Source organism: Oculina patagonica, chromosome 4 (genome assembly GCF_052425735.1).
Source record: "Oculina patagonica isolate OP01 chromosome 4, crgOcupat, whole genome shotgun sequence".
Classification (NCBI taxonomy): Eukaryota; Metazoa; Cnidaria; class Anthozoa; order Scleractinia; family Oculinidae; genus Oculina; species Oculina patagonica.
In genome coordinates, this window is record NC_135761.1 from 18,172,802 (window position 1) to 18,188,490 (window position 15,689).

The 15,689-nt window shown below is 36.3% G+C and overlaps 2 protein-coding genes and 1 non-coding gene across 6 annotated transcripts; 1 reads left to right on the plus strand and 2 right to left on the minus strand.

Moving 5' to 3' along the window:
* Positions 1-381: 381 nt before the first annotated feature.
* Positions 382-6,376, minus strand: LOC144651986 (H/ACA ribonucleoprotein complex subunit 3-like). Its single transcript, XM_078512064.1, has 3 exons — positions 6,225-6,376; positions 6,037-6,079; positions 382-1,008 (listed from the first exon to the last, which is right to left on the minus strand). The coding sequence occupies exons 1-3, from the start codon at positions 6,276-6,278 to the stop codon at positions 911-913; spliced, it is 195 nt and encodes a 64-aa protein (XP_078368190.1). The 5' UTR covers positions 6,279-6,376; the 3' UTR covers positions 382-910.
* Positions 6,377-6,443: 67 nt separating this feature from the next.
* Trnak-uuu (transfer RNA lysine (anticodon UUU)) lies at positions 6,444-6,516 on the plus strand. Its single transcript has one exon. It is a non-coding gene; the product is annotated as a tRNA-Lys (tRNA).
* Positions 6,517-7,442: 926 nt separating this feature from the next.
* LOC144651797 (syntaxin-16-like) lies at positions 7,443-14,121 on the minus strand. 4 transcript variants are annotated; one of them, XM_078511795.1, is made up of 10 exons: positions 13,840-14,121; positions 13,248-13,336; positions 12,489-12,507; positions 12,062-12,095; positions 11,387-11,493; positions 10,689-10,851; positions 10,505-10,617; positions 9,958-10,101; positions 9,277-9,357; positions 7,443-8,621 (listed from the first exon to the last, which is right to left on the minus strand). In XM_078511795.1, exons 1-10 carry the CDS (start codon positions 13,939-13,941, stop codon positions 8,517-8,519), a joined length of 957 nt encoding a protein of 318 aa, XP_078367921.1. In that variant the 5' UTR covers positions 13,942-14,121; the 3' UTR covers positions 7,443-8,516. The 4 variants fall into 4 exon arrangements, with proteins under 4 accessions (XP_078367921.1, XP_078367922.1, XP_078367919.1 ...); XM_078511796.1 differs by lacking the exon at positions 13,840-14,121 and adding an exon at positions 13,463-13,670; XM_078511793.1 differs by lacking the exon at positions 13,840-14,121 and adding an exon at positions 13,442-13,670.
* Between the last annotated feature and the right edge of the window lie 1,568 nt (positions 14,122-15,689).

The window sequence follows — 15,689 nt, forward strand, 5'->3', positions numbered from 1 at the left end:
GCCAATAAATGATATAGCAAAACATGATCCCAGTCATGATCAATGGAACTTCAAATCAAAACAAGTGCAGGGCCGTAATCAGACCTTTGCTATTGACAAGGCAAGATCTTCCTAATGGGTTCTTGAGGCATGCCCTCCAGAACATTTTGAAATCTAGAATCTCTGAAACTCTTTCAGAGACATTTTCATCATGTATTGTTTGAGAAAAATCAATTTTGTTCAACTGGGGATTATTTTCCCAACAAAACATATTTTGTTTTTAATTTTGGGTAAAAATCTAGACGAGGAAAGTGCCTCGTCTTGCCTCTTGCTAGTTACAGCCCTGAAGTGTCCAAATATATAAATGCTCTTTTTATCTCTGGCTTAGGTTAAAGTACATCCAATGCAACCAAGTTTAATTTTGACATTTTTATCTTACAACAACAAATTAATAGTATTGATTACAAAATTGTTAGCTCTAACAGTCAGTCAAACAGCCCTATAACATTAGAAGAGGTCATCAAAGTTCCAGCTCAATAGATGATAACGGACTGGAGATGGAAGGAATATTGAAACACTTGGATCTCTCGGATATCTGCATCGAGAAAGCATTTCCTCTTCAATGCAAAACTTGTGATCCCAGGTTCACTGAGTCACACATCCTGTTCATGGCCTCATAAGTGGGTATCACTTCTGTTTCTTGGCATTATTCCCTTATTTGTGTAAGGTATAAAAATGACATTTTTTTGTTGTTGATGTTAATGAAAGATATAAAATTGAACTCTTCACGCCTCAAGCCATAGAATAACATAAGAGCAGCCACATCCTCCTCGCTGACAATAATGTGAGGAAAGTATATTGATGCATTGTTCAAGCAGTTTATATTACAGACTGTACATTCCACATGTGTAAAAAATCCATTTGTCTCTCATTAATAGACGGGTTTGGGTTGCTGAGTAGGCAAGATTCCAAACCTCCTCTTTAACGTCACTCTGTGCCGAGAGTACTTATCATCTGGAGAGAAGCGAGCTAAAAAGAAAGAAAATAATAATGTCAACTTTTTGCATTAATTACTATGAAATAAACAGACAGTCCATATGTACAGTATGAAACCCAATTTTGAGAAAAATAATTGTGTATGTATTTTTCTATAATCAAATTTTAAGTACAATAATTTTTAAAATAACTATTAGTGCCTGGAGTACTTATTTTAAATTAAGATTTAATAAGGCGGGGGCCACTTATTCAAGGAGAAGCCGATAGACATTTACTTTTCTAACACAGTGGAATCCTGATTTCTCAAGCCTCAAAGGGAAATGAAAAATACAATATTGGTTAAAGACGAAAGATGTAAGGCAGATCAGCAGAACAGAAACTAATGAATACAAGCATAACTCTGAACTATTGAGCTTTAAGATTATTTTAGGCTTAAGGAATTAAATTACCTTATTATAGGAAATAAACGCTTGCGTTAATTAATGAAATTAATGCGATTTGAAAATTAACGGGAAGGGAAGGAAGAACGTGGGGGTTAAGCAAAGGAATCAGATCGCTTTGAGCATTCTTCACAGTTTTAGTGATACCACCCTGATAAAATAATGCTTTGTCCTAGGAGCCAAGAACATCTCGACTGTATTGCGAAATTGGCGCCAAAATAATGGAAATTAAGGTCATGGGAATTAACGCTCCACTTAATAAACAGCACGTAGAAATAAAAATTAATGTGAGTTTCAAAAATTTGCGTTTATTTCATGAAGCATTAATTTCCTATAATAAGGTAAATTGGGGTATCTTATCAAACGCTCGGCAATCGAACCCATGGGTTCGGTAATCAAACAAAATCCAACTCACAATAAAATTTGGTCAGTTGAACACAAATATCAAACAAACAAAATCAAATTGGATTTTCTTTGATTGGTTTGATTGTTTTGATAATCAAACTTACAGCAAAGTAGTGGTTCAATTTTGTTTGATTACTGAATCCAATTGAACAGTTGGTGTTTAATTGAGTTCAATTGAATTTCAGTTCCATTCTGTTCGATTAGATACCCAAGGATAAAAACAGTTTCCTCAATTGCCATAATGGCTGGCATTTGAAATTTAGTTACATGTATTTTCAGGGGCGATGTTGTTGTACGGTATTGGACTTTCCTTTGGCTTGCACAATTTTGCACTCTAAATTGCAGTATGATTGCTTATATGACAATGCAAGTAATACCACTGCATGCAGTGGCATGCACTAGCATCAGAGCTGTGAGCACAGTGCAGTGCACACAACTTCCAAATTTTAATGGCAACACTTAAACCGTGAGTTTTAAACACAAGAGTATAATTTATCTGAGGTCAGCTGACAAACCAGTACAGGAGGCAGCGTGGCCGAGTGGTTGAGCAGGGTTTGGAACGTTACCCACCACAGCGTAACCACCACACAGTGCACCCACCACTGGTGAACCACAACACAGTGCACCTACCATACAGTGCACCCACCACACAATGAACCACCACGCAGTGCACCCACCACACAGTGCACCAATGACACATGGCATCCACCACACAGTGTACCCATGACCAATCGATGATGTGACTTTTAACATGAACGATTTTTATTGAACGACTATCGCTTTATTCCGTGCGCTTTATGCCACCGCACGATCGGCAGGATCTTTTATTCTGTTTAGCACAAACTAACAGAATTCAAGTTAAACTTTACAAGAAATCGCCGCGTAGAACACAAGAGCAAAATACTCCTGTGCAGTTAGAATGGAAGACTTCAGTGTATAACCGAGACAGACTAACTTTATATGATGGGATCTATAAGATTTAGTAGACAGAAATTTCTAATTGTTATAATATACAGGGCCGCTGTGAACAAGAGACCGTTTGACTTTTCTCGCAGCTTTTAATAACTCCCGCGTATCGTATGTCGTTTATCGAAAGTCACGCTACTATTTAACGCAATCTTTGTTGAGAAAATGATGGGAAATCTAACCAAAAAAAATTAAAATAGATTTGCAAGATTGTTTGCATGATTTAGTGAACTTTTGCGCGTTGACCTTATGTAAGGTTTTTGAAAAAAAAAAGAGATTGTGTACGTCTTGCGTAGCTTTATTTTGAGAAAGCTATGACCTTGTTTTAGAGAGACGTTAGGCGTCCTTAAGTTTATGTTGATTGCTTCAGTTTGATTGAGCGTTTCGTTAAATAGACTTTTCAGGGCAATGTTTAAGTTTTTATTCCGGCTTGTTCATTGTGACATTCTTGCACCATTGTCTACTATACGCAAAGCGCAAGTGTTCACTGTTGCATATGCCACTATAGTTCAGGCAAGACCATGGTTCGATCCTACCGCCATCTCAGAACATTATTTCACGTTTTATATAAGTCCGTTGACTGAAGCGGACGGATGATAAAAGAATCAAACAGACCCGGACGACTCCCGGACGCGCACAGACGAAAAACCTCTCGGCAGACAACAACATGAACTAACTAACGCTGATTTTCAGCTATATTTATAATGGGAAACATTACGATACCAGAACATAACAAATGCTAATTACGAAATACTAGACAAGAAACAACGTACAAGCAGGGCTGGAAATAACGGCCGGTCAACGGACAATGTCCGGCCTGATTGGGGACTTGACCGGTCAAATTTTCGCCTTGCCGGTCATGTTGTCCGGTCACAAGTCGAAAATAATGGTAATATTGAAACAAACTTAGTTTTCAATGCTGTTGTCTACCTTCTGTTAGTGTATAAACCTTGCTGTATTGCGAAACTTCCAACCGAAAAAAGGAACTGATCGAATTAACTCTTGTTTACAATTCGCGTGTTGCGGTCTCAAATTAAAATATTTTCCCAAGTTGTCCGTTTCCTCCTGCACTGAATTAAACGATTAATATAGTTCCAAAGCTCAGAATATAAAGGTACAATTAATATTATAAACTATGATTAAAACAATCTTTGACTTCTTTGCAATATTTATAATAGTTACAGGGCTCAAAGTTGGGACCGATGCGGTCGAATTTGTAACTTTTTTTTTTTTCCTTTGGCGACTAAAACTTTCTTTGCGGTCGCAAGTTTGGAATTATTATTTTCTACTAATAGTGTAGGGGAATATACTTTGTCGTTTTCAAGTATGAAGCCATTAAAAATGTTCTTCTAGCTGCTTGTTGTTTTAATAATCGCTGGGAAACGCAACGTGAAATCTGAAATCTACATCTATTGATGAGAACAATCCGGAAGTGACATTATTAGATTTTTTTCAAAAACTTAAAGTTCCAAAAAGGATACCACAAGACTTTTGTAAAATCATTGAAAATGATGATTAGCGACCCCAAGCACTGAAAATTACTGTGCTATTTGCAAAGTTTGAAGCCAATAGACAAATACAATGAGCTAGACATGAGCCAGACACTTGCATCACTCATTCATTCATTCAACAAAAAATTACTTTAAAACTTGGAAAATTAAATAAGATTGCAGCCAGCAATTGATTTTTCAATTCAAGTGAAACAGGGTTTCATCCACGAAAATACACATTTCTTAAATTAGGAGCCGGAGAAACAATTTTGTTTTCACCATTCATGAACATGAAAACAAGACAGTGTGGAGTCAAATTACATTTCACACGAAATTTGCATAAATTTGAACTTGCAAAAAAGAAACAGATAAGTTATTAGAATGCAAACCCGCTTTAATAATTACTGAATTCTGATCTCATTGCTATTTTTCATGTATTAACTATTTGAAAACGGTTCTCATTCATGGAAACAAAACGGTTTTTCATTCAACTGCTTGCAGTATTTATAGACGTGAAAATATATTCGCTTAATCAAATCACCTTCTGCACAAAATGTTTTCTTGCCATAAAAGCAAGAGAAAATAGATTTGAAAAAAAGGAACTATTGATAAAAGAAATTTTAAAAATTTAAACTGTTTTTGTAACGTACGGTTCCGACCTGAGGTAAGCAACATCGTATATGTAACGAGCAATTCATTCAATCTTATCAGCAAAGCAAAAAATAGAGTCCAGACGGCAATCTAAATTCCACAGTCAACAGTGCAGTTTCGTTACCTGTAGTTAAAAGGAATTTACTTAAACGGAATGTTATTTCTTAAGGCGGAAGGTGTTATATTTTTACATATATTTAATAATTATTGGAAAATTACATGTTGCATTTTTGTCCGAGCAGAAACGAGGTATGACCGAGCTAAAATGGATTTGGCCGGACATCTTGACCGTTCAATGTTCGAAAATTATTTCCAGCCCTGTACAAGAAACAACACAACTACTGCGGTAGAACGATCTTCATGTCTACGTCTCTCATGTCATGTTTTTCTTGTCACGCGAACTGTTTCCTTTGTGGTGCCCAGTCCTTTTGGTGCACTGTGTGGTGGTTCCGGTGCATTGTGTGGTAGTTCATCCCATGGTGGGTACACTGCGTGGTGGTTCACCCATGGTGGATGAACGTTCCAAATCTATATGGAGTGGTTAGAGCGCCGGACTTGAAATCCAGAGGTCCCGGGTTCAAGTCCTGTTCTGACCACTATCTGGATTTGTTCTCGGTCATCCCGATCGCGAGTTCAAATCTTCGGTCATGCTTGTGAATAGCCAACTGGTCTGCCTCCTGCCAGTTGGGATTTTTAATCATGTTATGTTCATTTAGATTATATTTGTTCAGTATTTGTTTCATATACACGGCCCCACAAGCTTCTAGCTTTAAACACAAACCGTGTATAAATAAAGTTGCTTTACCTTTTACCAGTGAGAAAATGTATGATCAAAACATTTAATGTAAGCTCAAACAGCTATATTGTGTTATGCCTCGTTCTACAAAAGGTCTTGACGCATGTACATGAAGTGGCCGGGTATTCTGAAGTTAATTGCTCCGCTCAAGCTTTAACCTGCGATCAGGCATTTTTTTCAGGTTACTCTGACAAGCTTATGAGACAAAGTTACAAAATGCTTGATCTCAGGTTGAAGTTTTGCACACCGTACCACCATATTTCCATGTGATTTCGTTTAGCAGATTAGACCAACAAAAGAACTACGACATTACCTGGATGAGCAGACTTTGTTGGTTGACCTAAAGGATCACTCTTCTGCAAAATCGAGAGAAAATACACAAGTTCAATGTTTGTGCATCGTTTGCACGTGGATGTTTCACAAAAGAAGCGAAGTCGAAATTGTAAGTAACAACAAGACGATCACAACGGAACCAAAGCATAAATTTGATCCTTAACTTACCTTTAGCGTGTAAATTCGCTTTCCGTCGTCGTTAAGATAGTACATAAGGTGCATTTTGTCGAAAAAGAGCAACAACAAAACAAGATTTCACGAAAATTCAACCTTCACTTACCGGGAACAGATAACACCACAACGAGGCAATCTTTTATATGGCTTCCATTGTTCTTTTATAATATATGTAATTAAATAATAATAAAACAAACCAAATTTTCTAAGCGAGCCCGGTTAGCTCAGTCGGTAGAGCATCAGACTTTTAATCTGAGGGTCAAGGGTTCAAGTCCCTTATCGGGCGAGCAAATTTCTTTTTTTCTTTTTTTCCTTCAAGAAAACTTGTTTTGTTTTTTAATATTTTGCATAAGTCTTTTTTTTTAATTTGGAGAATATTTTCACTCAACCTATAAAAGAAAACCAAAAATGTGACGAATTTGCAAAACTAATTTATGAAAAAACTGACTCAGCAATTTTTGGTAAATTCCACTTGATTTTTCTAAATAATTGTTCTCTTTTCCAAATATCGATTTGGAATAATTATAGCCCACCTAGGGGTGGGGTCATGTGGGTGGGGGGGGGATCTGCCTATTGTGGGGACTTTTTACCGTTTTGTACTTTCTCGCATATATTTATTGACACTTAGTGACTCTAAACAATGCTCTGATGGGAGCATGCTCATCTTTTAGGGTGCACGTGAAGAAATAAAGAAGGACTGTCATAAGCTTACCACGTTGGTGGTGAAATCTTTAAAATTTCTTTCAATGAAAACATTGGATGACAACATCTTTACCATTATTAATATCACTATATTTCTAATTTGTCTGTCTGCTCTAGTATGCTATTTTTTAGAGATCAAACAAAGTTTGGACCAGGAAGCCACCAAGCATCCCCACCCCGTCAACATAAGAGCCAAATGATAAAAAATAACAAATAGGATTTTCAGCCACAATAAATATGCACATTGTGGCTCTTCATCCACTTTTCCTGTTCAAATTGGAATTTAAACGTGCTGGTTTTTTGTGGAGGGAGGAAAAGAAGAGAACATGTTGAGAAAGCCTTGGAGCAGGGACGAGAACCAACAACAACCTCAACCCACATATGATCCTGGGTATGGGAATTGAACCTGGGCAAAAATGGTGGGAGGTGAGTGCTCTCACCACTGGGTCATTCCTGCTCCCCATGATTGAATGAAATGAATTTCCTCCCAATCAATAAAATTGTTACAACTTCACAGTAAAAATTTATCTTTATTATAAGTAATTCTGTGGCCTACAAGCAGGCTCTCCACAGGCTAGCAGTTCTGTGTAAATCTGGGTTTACACAGTTAATTTTTATGCGACAAGTTTTATGTGACAACTTTTATTAGCTCACGAAAAAAATGAGAAAAATTGGTCAATTTTAATGTGATATATAAGGTCATTAATGGCGTACTAAACTTTGGGCTATTGACAAATAAATTTGTCAAATATATTTGTCACATAAAAATTGCCTGTGTAAACCCGACTTAATCTGTTACATCACCTGTTTACATACCAGTCAGGGTGTATACCCTAAGAATGCAGCAAGACATGCAACAGAGAGCCAAGGCAGTGTTATATTGAAGAAATGGGATTATCAATGTCCAAAGTGACTTGCAAAGATTTTTATTTTTTTTCATTCCAATTTCTTTTTGCATAAACTTGTGACGGCATCGGCAAATATGTAGCATTCTTAAAATTACAGCCTAATGGTAATTCTTGTGTATGTCAATACATATTGAAGAAAGAGAAAGTTAAAACATTCTGTTATGGTGTGAATGTAAGTTTTGTTTGCGTTATTTGTTTTTACAAATTGTTTTGTCTTGCTCTTTTCCCAATCATTTTCTTATGGGTTTCCAAAGATGATGCCAATGGTATTAGTAACATGCAGTATTTAAATCATGCATTCGTTTTTTCTAGTGTTAACAACTACAATTTTGTTTTGTTTTTTCCTTTGGGCTACTTGAAAGACTGAAGGTGCGCTGAGAATTCCACATGTTTACCAATAAAAACAAAAACATGAATGAATCTTCGTTGTGCAAGTCTCATCAACAGAATACTGAATGTTATAACTTAATCTTTCTTGATCCCTTACCCAGACATTTGTTTTTGATGCATAGTCTATTTTGACAAGAGAAACCGTACCAGAATTTAAAAAACACCTTAAATGATAAAAAACTTAGTTTTAAATTTAATTAACTATTTATTTTGTATCAAATGTACAAATTAATATGAAACAACCTAAAGAGGATCACATCCAATGATCAATACACTAATATACTCATTATTTTGCTTTTGTTATAACAAGAGCTAAGAGCATAATAATTACAACAATAGCTAAAAAGATTATACACAACATCTTGCGAGAGGCTTTCTGGTGCTTTTCACCCTATGGAAAAAAAAGAAAATTATGTTTATGACATTACATAATATTATTTCTTATTTTGTTGAAAATAAACTAAGAGAGTTAAGCCCCGGCCAAACGGTAACGCAAGTGAACGCAAGTTGCAAATTAAACCTGCTTACAGACTTGTGTTGGAAGGCCAAATGAACACACAAGTTTATTCACAAGCGCACACAAGTTTGCAAAACATCATTTAAATGCTACCAGGTGCAATTCAGTGTTTGAAATAAACTGCAAAAAATGCGTTGACTTGTGATGGGTGGCCAAACGGTGAAAAAAATGCATTAACTTAAGTGCAAATATGATCTCTACCAAAGTGATTGCAAGTCCTGGCCAAACAGAGACGCAAATGGATGCAAGTTTCCAACTTGCGTCTACTTGCATTGCTGTTTGGTCAGGCCTTCACTTGCCATATTCCACAGTCAAGGTTGGTTACACAGCCAGGAATACCAATGGGAGTTTATTTAAAAACAAATCATTTTTGTTAAAATAGCGCATAGGTAAATCCAATGCCCTGGCTCTTGCCAATTTTGTGTTATGCCCAGAGAACACCCAGGTCACAACCATAATTTGCTAAAATACCATTAAAAGAGCTGTTAAGGGGCATTAAGGGGATACTGGGATCAAATAGAGCACCCACCTTTCTGAGTTGTTCCAAGCCCTCTTCTACTTTAACAGCTGCTTGTTCTACATTGTAATCTATTCTATCCAATATTGAACCCTGTGGAGACAAGGTAAATTGTCATCAAATACTCAATGATATGTTGAGATTCCTGTATAATTTTCCAGGGTACAAAATAATAGTTGCAGTCACATCATTGCTGTTAACTACAGTTAGTTCTGGTTAGTCTTAGTTACATGATGTCATTTTTGTTAGTGGTTGTGGGTCAACTTTGCACTCAAACCAGCCCAGTTAACTACAGTTAGTTTTGATTAACCTTTCAATGACATAAGACTTACAAGTAGTTCATAAGAGTCTGTAAAATGTAAATATGGCTGACTGGAGAAAGCTATGTCTGGTTATCATTCTTGTTTCATATCTTTTAATGGGAAAATGGATGCTAGATGCCGTAGGCCTCTTTGTTTGCAAGTACAGTGGAATCCCGATAATTAATATTAATTTTGTCAAACCTCACGATAACTTGAACTGAAAGTCATTTGCCATCCATCAGTTAAATGTTGCAATTTTACCTCTGATTTCTGGAACAAACTTCTGCCTCCCTTGGAGGTTCAGCGATGAACAAGGTTTTTGCAAATAATTATTATGACTTCACATAGAATCCTAAGTAAGTCCAAATTTCTTGACTAGAAGCATTCTTACCTGCTCTACAATCATGGTAGCAAGGTCTCTAAAAATTTCATTTAGTTCTGATATTGATTGTACTATAGACTGTATTTCCTTTTCTCTCTGTTCTATTATAGCTGTATTCTCCTCAGCCAGCCTCATTTGATCTGAAGTAAAGCCCTGTTTGCAAACAAAAAAAAATTAAACATATGTCAAGCAGTCAAGCAAAATAAATAACAATAATAGGACCAGATTGAGCACAATATTGTGATGTGTCAGTGGCAAGCAGATAACTGACCTGAAACTTTACCTTCATCGATAATTTAATTTATGCTTATTTTGGGGGATGTTATGGTAGTTTGATTTGTATTTTTCTGTGTTTAAGGATTATATGGTAATAAATCTGGAACTAAGAAAAAATACAAGTCAAACTAGTTTGGAATCATAGATTTTAAGGCAAAGCCAGAGACTGTGCAGCACTGAAGGATATTGAGATTCAAAATAATAGCTGTACATGTACTTTCTCTCAGAGTTCATAGGTTAAGTCAGTTAATTTTATGGATATCAATGAGCTCTAACTTACTCTGTCATAAAGTTCATCGTCCTCGACTACATCTTCATTCATAAGTGCACTGCTAGTAGCTGGTAGGCCTGTGTCAAAGTACTGCCTTTCCCTTTCTTCGCGGTTCTTCAGTCCTGAGAAAAGAAAATTATCTTTAGCTTCCGTACATTTTTAACTCTTACCTCTCTCACACACTGCAACTTACTTTTCAAATATGATGACTGCCCTTTTCTGAAGTTGGTGGACAAATCTTGTAGACTGACAGCTAATGACGACATGACATTTCTTAGAAGACGCTGCTCCTGTTTTGAAGTGGTTCTACTTTGTCTTCCTATTCTTTGAATGGAGCCTTGACATTGATGAAACAACTATTGTGAAAACCAAAAATACGATCAGCTTTGGTAATTACCTTATACTATTGGCAAAATAAATTGGGATAGCTGATAGTCTTCACAAGGGTGGAAGTGGGTCCCATCGGCCTAGCTAATATCTCAGTTTAATGTATATAGCATGAACCAAACAGGAGTATTGCTTCTCCCCACGAATGCAATGCATGTTTACTCCAGAAATTTGTCATATTGCCCTTACAGGCTGGTTCTGTTTTTGAGTCTAGTGGCTCATTCGGCAGAAAATTTCCTTTTCCTGGTATCTGTAGCATTAACCTGCTAGGGGTAGTTCTAAACTGGCACTATGAGAGTAAAGTTACCTAAGAACACAATACAGTGACCCCAGCCAGGGCTAGAATATGGACTGCTTGATCTGGAGTGCAGTGCGCTAACCATAAGGCCAATGCGCCTCCTATTCTTAGCTTAAAAACACTGTGAGTAATGTTTCTGGCACAATAAAAAACAATATTTTATTGCTGAAAAGTGTAAAACATTTACAGCAGAATGTCTTATTAACCTGTGTTATTTCCTTGGTTGTTATTTCTATTGTCTGTTCTTCATCTACACTGTCATCAAGGGTTGGTCGGTTCAGATGACGATCATGGAGAGTGGACAGCTCTTGCACTAGAAAAAATATGAGCAATCAACATAATTTATAAACTCTTGTTACCAAATAAAGACATCATCAAGAATCATGTTACCTTAAGTATCAGCAAGAATATTAAGGGAACGTCTGAAACTAGATATGATTCACTAACAAAATGATCCTCAGAAAACAATGAAAGAAATGTATAATAATCAGTAAAGAAGAAATAATACTTCATTCGTTAAAATTTAAGTGCAATCAAATCATAGCCTAAATTGGAGAAGCTCCCTGTTTTACTGGTGTCAGGAGTCTGGTTTTTGTAGCAAGAAGTGACTAGGAGTATTGCTATTCCCACTAGATGGGATGCTAGTCCATCACATGTTATCTGCCCTGCACCCCAAGCATTTTATTTACCAGTAGGTTGCCCAAACATTTTGCCGGTACTGAGTCACTATCCTGGGTAGAGAGAGCTACTTTTAGAGGTAAGTGTTCGGTTACGAACAAGACATGATGACCCTAGACAGGGCTTAAAGCCTGAGCCATCTCTATCAGTGGAATCTAATATTATTAAAGTAAGTTGCATCAAAACCAAAACTTAAAACTTACTTCGTTGTTTTATTCTAGTAATTTCATACTGAATCTGCAAGAGGATTAAAAGAATATTGAATCAGTCACTTCCACTGATTAACCTCTTTTTATTTGTCTTTTCATTTGATAAAATTAATAATTATCATTGTTTATATTACAGTAGAATCCTGATTTCTTAAATCCCCAGGGGAAATAAAAATTGCTTTAAGAAATCAGGAGGTTCAAGCAACCGAGGGTTTAAAAAAATGGTATTCTTTGATACATACAATATTCTGCTTTTTCCAGATTTTCATAGCACATAGTCAGGGGGACCAAAATGAGTGTAATGTAGTCTTACTGTTGCATTATGAGTTAGCTGTAAAACGTATCAATGGGAAGAGCCTCGACATGAAACTGATTACTTGTGCAGTCTGCAATTATCAAGTAAAATAAACAAGAAACCTACCTCCTCAACAACGTCAACCCTAAATAGTGAATAAAAAGAAAAGAAATTACTAACAAATGCTTACCAACACTTGTCCACTACAGTAATACCGACCAAATAAATAGCCACTTTGTGCTGTATTAAATTTGTATTGATATTATTTGCAATAATAAGAGGGTCATTATCCTATCCTTATAAACCCCTACTTTTTCCTGACTTTGAAAAATTTAGAATTTCTCTAACCAGATACTAAATATCCTGACTTTTGGATATTTGAAGAACATGTTTTACCAAGTTGTTTGCTTCTGCTAAGAGATGCAAAAAAATGGGGGTCACCAACTTCATTTTAGAGAAAAACCATGTGGAAAAATACCCTGTACATATCCCAGGCTGCAAATTCAGGGAGTAATCATGAATGTCCGTCAATGTCAAATCAATGCAATTATATTAATACTTCCCTGATAAGCTCCTGAACTATGCTCTACCTATCCAATTTTTATTATAAATGAAATACATATGGCTATAAACTGAATTAAATACATCGGGTAAACCTTTTCAGTGATTGGATTCTGTATAATATAAAATCGATTATATAAGAAATAATGTGATAAATAAGTCTACTTTTAAAATTCTGTTCTGTTTGAAATTATGTAAAATTAAGTTTTATTGAACAATAAATCTCAACTTAAAGACAACTCAAATGATCCCTTGACATTTATCTTTATATCATACACTAGAAGAGAAAGTTTTACTAATTAAACAAAACGAAAATATACCCACCATTGTGGAGGTAGTGAACCGAGTCCCCCCGCTTGTATTCCAAGTTCGAGATCACTCGTTCTTCTAACAAGAGCAACTGTATCATCGTCCTGTTTCAAGCCAAACAAAAATAACGTGAAAAATTGTCGTTCGTCTAGTGTTATCGCGAGTCACTGCAATGAACAACAAGGTGTATGGTGTATGTTTCACAGTACCCCAGGACTATCACTACGTACACCGGAGTCTCCCAAAGAATACGCCTTGAAACGACTAATTTCAGTGCGAAGATTAACGTAAATCTCCGTTAGATTCCTAGTAGCCATTGCTCCGCCAACGTTCCATCGACTTCCTGATGCAGGAGTGTATCAGTTGCTTGAAGAGAACCTGAAAGATTCCTATAGTCGATGACAAGCGAGAAGATCACAGATCCGCCATTATTCGTACAGCTGCAATATTTGTCCGTCGGAGGCTGGGCAGAGTACATCCGCATTCTCTCACGAAGATTTCCGAAGATGGCCGATAACGAAATCGGAAACATTCGTTCCGATTGAAAAATTAGTGCAAATAGTTTGATTTAATTAGTAGAAACATGGTTAAAATGAACCAAACTTACGATATCGTTCCAAAAGTTTCCTGGTCGGATCCGATATTGAAGGTGGTTACTCCTGAATCGCAGAAATAGATCATAATGCGATCGTCTGACCAGTTTTGTCATGATCGGGCTAAGACCCTTTGAAATAGCTTCGGCTGTTGATTTTGGCCTAAAACTTGGATTCCCATTATCGAAATCTCCTTAATAGCATGTCGTGCTGAAACAAGCCTCTTATTTGATAGTTGGTCAAATTATAAACCGTTTTGTTACAGGAAACAACAGAATGTTCAAATCAATTAGTCTCCGCGCGCGCTATCGTTTCTCTACTCTGGGCACCAGTCACAGGTAGTAGCTTGAATACAGGTGTGAACGCAGCTATAATAATAGCTGGTGGTACCACTTTATAACCGTAAACTTTTAAATAAAAACATAACGTTAAAATTGGTGTCCTTTAGCTGGGCCGTAACCAGACGTTTGCTATAGACGAGGCAAAATCTTGCTACTAGCTAGGGGGGCTCTGGGTGCATGACCTTCAAAAAATTTTCAAATCTAGAATCTCTGAAACTCTTTCTTCAACATTTTAAAAAGCTTATGAAAATTTCATAAGCTTTTTCTTGAGAAAAATCAATCTTGTCCAACTTGGGAATTTTCTCCCAACAAAATAATTTTTTTTAAAATTTTGGGTTAAAATCTGGACGAGGCTGGTGTCGGCCCTGCTTAGAGGTCTTTTAGAACGTATATTTTTTTCCGCGAGGTGTTCTTCAGTCTTTCTTTGTTTTTGCGCGCTTTCTTTTTCGCAGGTTTATGAACACATATTTCTTTTCAGAATAGCTTTTGGCTAGAAATACACATTGTCTATCTTGTGTTTTTGGGATTGCATCCAAAATTAAATCAAAATTAGAGTTGATGTGACACAGCATGCATTTAGTGAGATTTTTTGAAAAATGTCCAATTATCAGAGGCAGTAACTTTCTTGGGTTACCCGGATTCTTCCGATGGAATTCGCCAAATATATATTCCCTTTGCCAGGCTAAAAAAACCCTGAAATTGTAAAATAATTTATATCTTGATACAGTCTGCCTTGTGATTTTGGAGGAGGTGAAGATGAAAATCTGACATTTTACACATGTATACGCAATACCTTTCATGATCTGTGCGTGTTGTTTTGCTATTTATATATCTAAGTTTGAATCAAAATTGCAACACTGAGATGTGATAAGGCATATTTAGAAATCATTTACATTTTATTGAAGTCATGTTAAAACCATTATGAACACAGTTTTCTTAAATTGTTCTTCGTGAATTCAATTTTAGGTGATCTGCATTGCATGTAAAACATTTGCGATTAAAAAGTCGAGGAGATGTAGATTTCAATTGTTCGGTGCGGTTTGAAGAAGAAACTCTCGGCCTTTGAATCCTCTTGTCTTCAATCCTAAAACAAGCTTGACCCTTCGCGTTGAGGCCTGAATGGCAACTACTGAGGTTATTATAAACAAATATTTTTTTCTCATTGAGAGCATTCGTGATACCATCAATATGAGAATGTGTTATGTGCGTGACAAAGTAAAGATCACCCACCGTGAGTCATGACAGAGTTTAATCGAATTACAACGCTTTCATTGACGGGTTCGCGTTTACTACGGTCGATTGTAAAACTCATGAATGTGCTTTTGAGTTTTGATACTAAAGAATCTGGATAAAAACAACATCCATCTGATATATTTTGTTTGTTTTATAATCTATTGATCTAATAGCACCTCGTTTTGACCTCTTGTTTCTGAAAGCGCCAAGTTTTTTTCCCGCCTCGACTGATTTCAGTCAAGCGAAAACAAAGGTTTTGTGTGCACGATATGGCTCATAAATTTTATAAG